This window comes from Camarhynchus parvulus, chromosome 4A, assembly GCF_901933205.1.
Source record: "Camarhynchus parvulus chromosome 4A, STF_HiC, whole genome shotgun sequence".
Lineage (NCBI taxonomy): Eukaryota > Metazoa > Chordata > Aves > Passeriformes > Thraupidae > Camarhynchus > Camarhynchus parvulus.
Genome location: NC_044600.1, coordinates 283,763 through 294,437, shown reverse-complemented (window position 1 = coordinate 294,437; position 10,675 = coordinate 283,763). Strand labels below are relative to the sequence as shown.

The following is a 10,675-nucleotide window of genomic DNA, read 5'->3' as shown; positions in this document are numbered from 1 at the left end:
AATAATACGTTGCTAATGATGAAATCAGCAGCCCCATCTTTTGTTGACTTCTGTAGGAATTTTGCTGGAGAAGGGATGGTAGACCATGACTCCAAGCTCGTTGAGTGACATCTTATATTTTCTAAACCATCCTCAGATTTTTCATAACATCCAGTCAGAAAGCTGCTGACAGATCAGGATGGTTGCCTGTTTGTTGGGCAAGAATATTTTGCGATTCAGTAGAATACCAAATTTGGTAGAATGTCTTCCACTTTGGTAGAAGATATTACAAACAACTGTGCATTTTAACACGTTTTCACATTACACATCATTCATTCTGGGGAGGGGGTGGTGATCGCTCTGTGCAGACAGCCAGCAACGCTTCCAAGAATGAAAATGTTCATCGAAAGATAATGAAAAACAGATATTTAGTAACATTTTCATTTTGCATGTTTAAATATTTATAACTATGTTCATAAAACCACATGTTTGCTCTCCTAATGCTCTAGTGATTTTGTTTATGAAATGCAGTATTTCTCCAATGCCCCTTCCTTGCGTCAGCCTCTCCACAGAGCGTGATTTAGTCCCGTTGCTGTACTGACAACCAGCTTTTCTGTAAAAGACTGGCCAAGATGAAGAACAGAAAACCAACAAAAAGAAGAAAACTCATTTTCAGGGCATTAATGTTTCACTAATACATATGTAATTTTATACTTTGTAGGGGGCATTTATGCCAGTTTAATTTTTTCAGTGCAATTTATTGTCAATCTGGAAGGGAACTATTTCTTCCTCTACAGCAAAATTACAAAATCTAGAAATATAAGTGTGATATAACTAAGGTGCTGATATAAACTATTGTTCTATACTTTTTTTTCCCCTAGCTTGGATGAAAATTAAATAACAACAAAGAATTTTGCTTTAATACTACAATCGCTCAAGTTTGTGTTACAAATTTCTGGAGTTTTGAGTTATAAATTTTTATAAAGCTGATCAAATAGACGTGGTCTGAAATTGGGACTTTTAGAAGAGCCCTCTGTAGTCTTCTCCTCTGTCCTCTGACTGCAGACATCATGGCGTAGCTTACAGGGTCCATTCTGGTTTCATGTTAAACATACAGAGAGACCACGGCTGTGAGACAAGGCTGCCAGAGCTCAGCCCCACAGCAACTCCCTGTGCAGGACCCAGGAAGTTCTTTATCAAATCATAATTCTAAAAATGCCCCGTGTAGTCTCGTAGTTTAAAAAAGGAGCTAATGTTTATTTTTTTTTTTAATTTTCTTCTTCTTTTTTTAAAAAATATTTCCAAACAAGAGATTTTTTTAAAGGGAATTCCTCTGAAATCAAGTCCTCAGCAACATACAGTGAGCAGCAACAGAAAGGGTTTTTTTTAACCTCAGCTCAGCATCCTCCCGAAGGTACGGGGAGTGTCTTCAAGGCACATTTTCAACTCCTTTGGTCTTTGCCTGCCTTCTTCTGCATCAGCAAAGAACAAAAAGGAAACAGAAAAAAAGTAGCAGATTGCAATGACACATTGGTATCTCATTTTGAAAACAAAATGAGTGCTGCAGAGCCATTAAAGTAAAACATTCTACTTGCTGTATTATTTTAAAATACTCCTGTGGGTCAAGATTAAAAATTAAATATATATTTTACCACGGCAGTTTTGCCAATTTTTACAATGTTGGCAATAGTCTCATTTTAAAAAATGTAAGTCAAGCCCTAGAATCATGAAATTTACACAAAAACTCAAGCTCACTTTAAAAGACTTAAAACATATTTTTAAAGCAAGTTAAGTGCCCCTTTGGCCTTGAAGTTGTCACTGGGGGTGGGGAAACAGCAGCAAAATAAATTCTGCACAGTGAGGCTCTGAAAAATAGGAGACAAAGGGAAAAAAATGGTCCATTTTCTTTTCTTTTATAATCTTGTAAAATTGAGCAAATCCATTTCAAGTGCACCTGGCATATGATTTTAAAATATTTATGATTCACAGAAAGTTCTTGCAGCACCTTCTTTCTAGTAAAAATAAAAAATATTGCAGGAAAATGAGTATTCTGGGGAACATCTGCCTTCCTCACCAGGAGTCCTTGGACCAGTGAGCAACTAGAGACCACTCCTTGCAAAGTCTGCACTCTGCATGACTCAGAGAAACTTTAGTCACATCACCTGCTGCATGAAGCTTTTTCTTTTAATCAAAGATAATATCTGACTCCGAATGAAAATGTTTCTGATAGTTAAGACTGAGTTTCACCAATCTCAACACAAGCTTTACATTTTTTCTTGAATTTTCTTGAATTTAGCAATAATCCCTGAAAAGCTCACGTCCATGGATTTAATAAATGCAAACAAAAAAAAAGTTTATTTTCAGTAAGAATATGCTGAAGTAGTGGAAACCCTAAATCCAACAGCATTCTACTTACACAGGTAAAAAAACAAACAGAAAAAAATCAGAATAAGGACAAAAGCAAACAAAAAGAACATCTTTCTCAGAACAAGAATTATGCTATGTAAATTACAGAAAGTGGCAAAAATACTTTAAAAAATAACAAACACCAGATTTTGCACTGAAATAATGTCTGAGCAAAGCTGAGACAAATTTAAAGAACGTATAGATTAGTAATTAATTTTATGTCAGGCAAAGACTGTAGGTTAATGCCCTGCCTCTCAAGCCATTCTGGACAGAGCTGTATTTTCTAAAGCGGTTGTTCTGTGTGGCACACAGATGCAGCAAGCCCACGGCCAGTGGAAACCAAATGCTGCTGTTTTCTGCCCTGCTGAGACCCTGCCAAGGCTGCCCAGCAGGCTGTGAATAAAGCACCAGAGCCCCTTCTGCTGCAAGGCCCTGTGCAGCACAGGCAGCGCTGCCATCCCACACCTGCCCGGGCACAGTCGCACACGGGCTGCACAGAAATCCCCTTCACCACCTTCCCCCTGCCAAAGCCACCGAGGCTCCCCTCCCACACCAGCCTGGGGCACACCCGGCCAGGCTGCCGGGAGCCAGGGGCACGGGGAGCCAAGGGGGCCGGGGGCTCTGCCCAGCCCCTCGCTCTGCCCACAGCCCTGCCAGGAGCCATTTTGTGCCTGCAGAGCCCCACAGGCCTAGACTGCATTATACGGTGCTCTGAAAAACAATACAAGCGAGGAAACAGCCCTATTCTGCACGTATCCCTTACGATGCTCGGCCATCAGGCTCTGCAGCTTCCCCAGCCTGTGCCCGGCCAGCAGCACGGCCAGTGACTCTTCCCCTCGCTGAGTCCCCCTGCCCCAGGCCAGGACACCTTGCCCAGCGTGCACAGGAATGAATCCCCAACGTGCAGGCTGCATCTCCCTCAAAAGAAACTCCACGCATCGCTCATTTCAAAGTCGAGCCTTGACAATTTCAAAGCTGCCACTATTGAACAAGTTGCCAAAACAAAATCATTCAGCTAAACTGTTTTTTTTTTCCCAGCTCTTTTTATTAAAGTTTCTTTTCACACAAACATTTGAAATGGAGAAACATTACCAAAGTATCAGCTAAAAGAAAACCTAAGCAGCACACAACCTTCTTTACTGAGAATAAAATTAGCATCTAAATATTAAAATATATCTGCGCCTCCTTTGACAACTGCCTCCTCCAGATTCTGCAGGGGGTTTTTCCATGACTAGAACAGAACAGATGTCTGTAAAGCCATCCTAAACCATCTCCTATCAGGTCTGCAGGGCAGGTCCTTGCTTTGCCATTCTCACTCGCCATTGCAAGCTCTTACAAAAGCATTTTTACTGCCTGCAGTTATGTTCAGGTGAGCAGGCATTAGCAAGACAGATTATATTTTTATCCCATACAAACAGCATAGAAAGGTTAACTAAATGTCTTAGTTCAGGGGATGTACAGATTAGTCACTACAATACAAACTATTCATTCTGCATGCTCCATTATAAAATTAGATTTCTCAAAGAATACAGGCTTTCCCTGGAATTTCACCTCTCCAAACCAGGAGTGCAACTCTGCAGAAGTATTTTCCTTATAGGTGACCACAGTAACAAGCATAAATAACAAGGATGGTTTATCAAACAATTGTCAAAGTTATGCTCAGTTAAAACAGCTAGTGTTAGTATATGATGCTTTTAATCTGAGAACATTATATTAAAAAAATAAAATGCAAACACACAATACTACACCCTATCCACCACTTTGGAGCTTTACAGTAAACAGATTCGTAATAGAAACTTAATTCCTGATGCTGTAAGGCTGAGACACTTGAACACAACCTGATCAAAATGCCTTCGGGACTCTGCCTTCACACAGTGTGCAACCACTACATGCTAATGGCAGGCACAATGCTTGGAAACAAATTTTTTTTTTCAGAGGATTACACCAGACACAGAGACAGATATGCAAAAACAATGACACCAAAGGAATCAAAATGTTCATGGCTCATAAAGCATGGTAGAGATGGAATGGCTCCAGTTCATCGCCTGCCCCTGCTTAGATTTCTTATAGCAAATGAATCAACATTACCCCTTTAAGAAAACCATCCCGAGCTGTGTTTATCTGGGGACAAATCCACCTAATCCCGCTCATACAAGCAAGCACAGCAACTTCAAGGGAGCTGCTAGCTGGGAGAAGCCAGCAGAATATGTCACCTGTTTGGGAACAGTCCTGGGACTCTTCTGGGGCATGACACAAGTCCCATTTTCGCGACACACTAGAAGCTGAGCTAACAGGGCACCTGCCCTGTCATTACTGTCCTGCCCTGGTCAGCTTTGTAATGTTTTTGTCCAAGCTGTGAGCACAGGTCTCCACTGCCAGGCCCTGGCTTTGAAAATCATGAGCTGTCTCTCCTTAACTCACAAAACCAGCCTAAGACATCCAGGAAAGAAGGTATTTCCCATTCCAGAACTCTCTGTATCTCCCTGCAACTAGCAAGGGTAAGGAACAGGAACTTTTAAACTCTTTTTACAAAAAAGAAACCCTTTTTACTTGTCCGTGAAGGCCAAGGACTACGCTGCAGGGAGAGACAGCCCTTCTCTGGCATCACTCCCCAGTCTGAGCCAGCAGCAGCCGGTGGGGCAGAGGTGCTGGCACCAGCACCCACCACACACCGTTCCACAGCCCTCCTGTCCTGCCCCACCTCATGGTGCTGAACCCTGTGCTGTGAAAGACTTAGAGCCAAGCAGGTCCCCTGCTCTTTCTAAACCCACCCCAAATCCATTGCTTCATCTCGTACCACACACACATAGAGCTGCACCTGCCCAATCCATGCCCCATTTCTGGAGGGCCGCAGAACGGCCTAGGGGAACACAGGACCTCAGTGAGGTGCAGTCAACAGTTTGCTCCACTCTTCTGCAAACTGGCTGCAAGCCTGTCTGGATGAGGAGGCCCGAGGGTGGGGGACCGGCTGTGACACCAGGGAAGCCAAATGAGCCAGGATGCTGCTTTTAAGTCCTGGCTATAAAAATGGCAGGGATGGTGCTGCCAGTTGAAGGAAGCACCTGCAGGGGCAGGCAGGAGCGCAGCTTTGCCAGCATGGCCCAAAGCCCAGGGGACCAGCCAGAGACACTGTGGGGCCAGAAACGGCCCCTGCACTGATCCTCCAGTGAGGCCGCTACTCCCGGGTCGGAGATGCTACATTCTCCCGGCCAAGGCTCCCCAAGCCGGACAACCCCAGCCACAGCAGAGGCCCCACCCTGGGACGGCGTCCGGGCCCGACAGCAGCAGGGCCCGTCCCGAGGCGCTTCCGCGGAGCCCAGCGCGCCCCGCGCCTCCCCGGCTCCGAGCAAAGCAGTAACGAAACCGAGCCTACCGGCACCTTTTCCGAGCCTGGCGCGGTCCGGAGCAACGCAGACACGACCCAGGTGGGTGTCCGAGGAAAACCCGGCGGCCCCCGGTGGCTCCGCTGCTCCTCGCCCGCCGCGGTGCAGGGCGGTCCCGCTTGCCCGCCGGGCCGGACCCGGGCCGGCAGCGCTCCGCGTCCAGCCACAGGCCGGCTCTGCGCGCAGCGAGAGAAAGACTTTACAGCAAAAGAGAAGCAGAGATCCATGTCTAGCCGGGACACCTCGAAGGTAACTATTTTAAGGGGCCAGTGGGGATCTCGGGGACATTTTTTTTTTTAGCTGTGCAGCTGCAGAGGCTGCAATCCACTTTTCTCCTGTCCTTTTCTGCCCGAGAAACCTTTCTTCCTTTTTTTTTTTCTACCTTTGGAGGAAGGAGAGGGTAAATTTGCTCAATGTAAATTTCAAAACACGCACGGTTCCGCGGGTTGCTCGCCCGAGCGGCCCTATGGCAAGCGGAGGGGATGGGCCACCCCCCCGTCCTTCCACTGTGTCCCCCGTCAAGTTCAAGACGGGCCGGTGTGGGGTCTCCCCGGTCAGCGAAGGTGCGGCGGCCGTAGCGCGGGTCCCTGCCTGCCCCCGGGGCTGGACTCAGCCCGCAGCAACTCCCTACTGCCGGACGGGGATGCGGAGCCGAGCGGCCGTGCTGGCCGTCGGCGCTCCCGCCGCAGCCCCGGCCGGCCCGCCGGACAGCCGGCGCCCTCCGGCCCACGGTGCACCGCGATTTCCACCGTCGCTCTGCTTGCTTGGGGCTCCTGTGCGGCGCCGCTAAGTTTCTCGGGGGAGATGTTTGATCTCGATCCCTCTCCTCTCCTGAAGACGGGAAGGCTTTTCCGCATCCTAGTCAGAAATAAAAACAGAACAAAACAAACCAGACGATAACGGAGACAGTCCTGCCCGCCGCTCGGTCCTCCCGGGCACCCCCCGGCAAGCAGCCCGGTGTCGGCACGGTTGCCAGGCCCCGCAGCCCGCGCTGCCCCGGGCGCGGCGCCGCCCGGCCCGCTACTCACCGGGTACTCAACCGCTACTCACCGTCGGGACCGCCCCGTCGAGGCGGCCCCGCTGCCCCCGTGGCTGCTCCAGCTCGCCGGCGCCGTGCCCCGACCTCGGCCCGCTCGGGAAGCTGCGGGGCAGCGAGACCGCTGGGCGGTGGAGGGCGGGGACAAAGGGAGAGCGGAGAGCGGCGGCGAGGAGGGGGCTTCCCCCGGCATCGCCGGCTCGAAAACAACGGCCCGGCCCCGGTGGCAGCGCCGGCCGGGCCCGCCACGGGACCCGCGGCTGCCCCGTGCCCCGGAGGAGGTCAAAAACGGCTCTTTCCAAAACAATAAACTTTTAATGCTAAAGCAGTTATAACCAAAAGCTGTACAGAGTTGGAATTTTTTTGTTTGTATTTTTTTGTTAGAAAACAATTTTTTCTCCCCCATAAATATTGTTCAGTTCCCGGCACTTTGTATCAATAATTAAATTACGAACGATAAATATGGCATCATGGGTATGTATTTACAAAAAAAGTTATTACAAAAAGGCAACTGTTATACTAAACGTCACAATCTGGGCAGAATAAACACCACATCCTCATCCTGAAAAATACTGACCGACCCCATCAGACGAGAATACATTCACAAGTGTAATGCTTGGAGAGAGAAGGAGAAAGAGAAGAGCAGAGAAAGAAGCAGCAGGAGAGCTAGAAAGGAGAGTTCAAGACATAACAGGACTTTGGCACGGTTTAAGACTGTAAGTTTAAACAATCACCACTAAGGCGAAGGAGAATTTTCATCCTCATGTCAACATCCCACCGAAAGAAAGAAAAAAAATTAAGAAAAATAAAGTAAGTGGGGAATTGGAAGAAGAGAGACTCAGGCAAGGTGGCGGGGGGGGGGTGACAGTCAAAGAAACGACTGAGACTGAAAAAAAATGACAACAAAAAAAAAGAAATCTAATCCTGAGAAAAGGACATGGCTAGTCCAGCATCTGGGCTTGCAAAAAAATAGTAATAATTATAATATAATAATTAAAGGCCCCCCTCCGTATCCTGGCAGTTAAGTAGGTGTAGCCCTATGCGGTCGTCGGTGTGGAAACTCCATTTCCGTGGGAGCGAGCTGCAGTTGGCTTGGTTTGTCCTTTTTTTTTCCTCGTTCCCTGTGCATTTGGTCCAGTCTGTGGCCGGGCAGCAGCTGCCTTCACACATACCACTCATTAAAATTGGGGGGCAGTCCAGGGTTATGGCCGGGGTTACTCTGCAGGGCGGCCAGCGGCGTTTTAGTGGAGTCCTTACTGCCGGCGGAGCCCACCGCAGGGGGGGTGGAGGACTCGTACCCCGAACTGGCCGCAGGGGAAGAGTCCGACCCCTGGGATTCGTGCACCTAAAACCAAGAGGCAGAGATGGGAGCGAGCTCGGGGCCTCCACCACCGCGCTGGGCTGCTCCTCCGCGAGCAGCGGCCCTGCCCGGCCCGGCCCGGCCGTCAGGCAGCCCGTGCCCCGCGACAAACGCCGGCCGTGGCCCCCGGACACGGCTGCAGCATCCCAGCACGAGGGGCCGCGGCCACCGCAGCCTTGCACAGCCTGCCCGCACCGAGCCCCGCTCCGCAACCCGGGCAGCGCTTGCACCGGGGGCAGCACGGAAAGAAACTACGCCATTTCCCCGGGCCGTGCTCCAGCCACAGCCCAGACAGCGGGGACGGCTCGGGCCGCGCTGGGAACACGGAGCTCAGCTCTGCCCTGCTCTGCGGGAATGAGCCCTGAGCACACCAGCGACTGAGCACCACTGCTCAGGGAGGAAAGGGCTGGAGCACTGCGGTGATTTACCTTCATGTGTTTCCTAAGTGAGCTGGGGTGGGTGTAGGATTTGTCGCACACCTTGCAGATGTAGGGCTTGTCCGAGGTGTGGACATGCATGTGTTTCTTCCTGTCACTGCTGTTGGCGAAGCGCCTGTCGCAGCCCTCAAACTCGCACTTGAAAGGCTTCTCACCTGTGAAATTTAGAGAGGGTGAAGGAGGGCCGTTCCCCTCTCCATCCCCACCCGCCTCCTCCCAGGACAGCATCTGCCCTGCTCGCCCCACCTTATGGATGCACAAGCACCACAACAAATGAAGGGGAAGATGGACGGCAAGATTTGTTACGTGTCGGATAAATTTGGATCAGCCTTTATGACTTTTAACTCACCTCCCGCCAGGCCCACGCTGGGCTCCAGCAGGGAAGGCGGCTGGGCGAGCTTGGGAAAGGAGAAGACCCGAGATAAATTCAGCGGCTCGGACAGCTTTACAAGACCTACTCGAGGATACAAGCCAAAGTACGTTTGCTTCCAGCCTTCCCCCTCTCTTCCCTCCACCCATGCAGAAGGGCTGAAGGAAAGTCGGGGATGCAAATAAATTACTTTGACAAAAGTATCGCCGATTTAATTAGAAGAGACGCCAATCAGGCCTAAAATAAAAATAAAACAGGAGCGGAAGTCACCGAAAATGAGGTTTCATTAGCATTTCTATGGTTCCCTCCGCTGCGGAGGCCGAGAGCGGAGGCAGCGCCGCGCAGCCGGCGGCCGCCGCAGCCCCCCGGAGCCCCCGTGCCGGCGGGGGGACACAGGCACACGGGCCTTACCTGTGTGCGTCCGCTTGTGAATCTTGAGGTTCTCGGAGCGGGCAAAGATCTTGCCGCAGCCCGGGAAGGGGCACGGGAAGGGCTTTTCCCCCGTGTGCACCCGAATGTGGTTCACCAGTTTGTATTTCGCCTTGAAGGACTTGCCTTCCCGCGGACACTCGTCCCAGTAGCAGATGTGGTTGTTCTGCTCCGGCCCCCCGACGTGCTCCATGGTGACATGGGTCACCAGCTCGTGCATGGTGCTGAAAGTCCTGTCGCAGCTCTTCTTAGGCCGGCTGAGCTGGCTCTCGTCGAGCCACTTGCAGGACAATTCTTGCTTGATGGGCTGGCGCATGTACCGAAAGAAAGCGCCGGGGCCGTGGTGGTGGTGGTGGTGGTGGGCCGCCACGTTCATGCCCATATTCATATTCATGTGGTTGTAGTTGTGGAACTGGGCGCCGGCGTAAGGGTCCGTGCGGGGGCTGGAGACGGCCCGGTAGGGATCCGGCCGCCCGAAGAGGTCCCCGCGCAGCCCCAGGTGCATCTGCCCGTTGTCCACATGTCCGTTGGGGGACGTGTGGCTGGGGCTCTGCTCGTGCAGCCCCGGGAAGAGCAGGTAGCCCGGGGTGTCCGGGATGCCGCCGGGGCCGTGCAAGCCGCCGGGGGAGCCGCCGAAGAGCCCGTGCTGCGCTGTGCCGGAGGCGGCGTCCGCGATGCCGGAGCCGCGGTTGCGGAACAGAAAGTCGCGGGTGGAGTTGAAGGCGGCGGCCCCGCCGTAGGAGGGCACCTGGCCGGCGTGGTGGTGGTGATGGTGGTGGTGGCCCAGGGCGCTGGCGTAGCCCGGCGCCTGCGGCGTGAATGCCGAGCTCTGCCCGGCGGCGAGGTCGTGCGGGGCCGCGTTCAGCTTGAAGGCGGCGGCGTGCGAAGAGTCCCCGAAGGGGCCCAGCCCCATGCCGCCGCCGCCGGCGTCGCGACCCGGCATCTCGTGGTGGCGGGGCGCCGCAAAGCCGCCCACCCCCAGCGCCGGGAACTGCGGCCCTCCGTCCAGCAGCATCGTCATGGGCGCGGGGCCGTCGGCGCGGCAGCAGCCTGCCCGCCCCCCCCCCCGCCCGCCCCCAAAAAAGTACAAAACCACCCCAAAATGCAGCCCCACTCCGCCCCCCGCTGCGGGCAGGCGCGGTCCCGGCCGCGGGCGGGTAGCGAGGCAAGCACCCCCCGGCCGGCACCAAAAACAAAACAAACAAACAACAACAACAAAAACCCAAAAAAAAAAAGACCAAAAAATTCCAGAAACAAAACCACAAAACCCAAAAC

General features: G+C 51.9%; 1 protein-coding gene across 1 annotated transcript; it reads right to left on the bottom strand.

Annotated features, from left to right (window-relative positions):
• Positions 1-3,365: 3,365 nt before the first annotated feature.
• On the bottom strand, positions 3,366-10,460 carry ZIC3 (Zic family member 3). The gene is made up of 3 exons (XM_030967882.1): positions 9,383-10,460; positions 8,593-8,756; positions 3,366-8,149 (listed from the first exon to the last, which is right to left on the bottom strand). The coding sequence occupies exons 1-3, from the start codon at positions 10,419-10,421 to the stop codon at positions 7,967-7,969; spliced, it is 1,386 nt and encodes a 461-aa protein (XP_030823742.1). The 5' UTR covers positions 10,422-10,460; the 3' UTR covers positions 3,366-7,966.
• Positions 10,461-10,675: the final 215 nt, after the last annotated feature.

Excerpts from the sequence above, each read along its gene's own strand:
- ZIC3 (XM_030967882.1), bottom strand. The coding sequence starts at position 10,421 with ATGACGATGCTGCTGGACGGAGGGCCGCAGTTCCCGGCGCTGGGGGTG. Across the intron at positions 8,757-9,382 it reads TCACAAGCGGACGCACACAG|GTGAGAAGCCTTTCAAGTGC; the intron begins GTAAGGCCCGTG and ends TAAATTTCACAG. Across the intron at positions 8,150-8,592 it reads CACTTAGGAAACACATGAAG|GTGCACGAATCCCAGGGGTC; the intron begins GTAAATCACCGC and ends TCTTGGTTTTAG.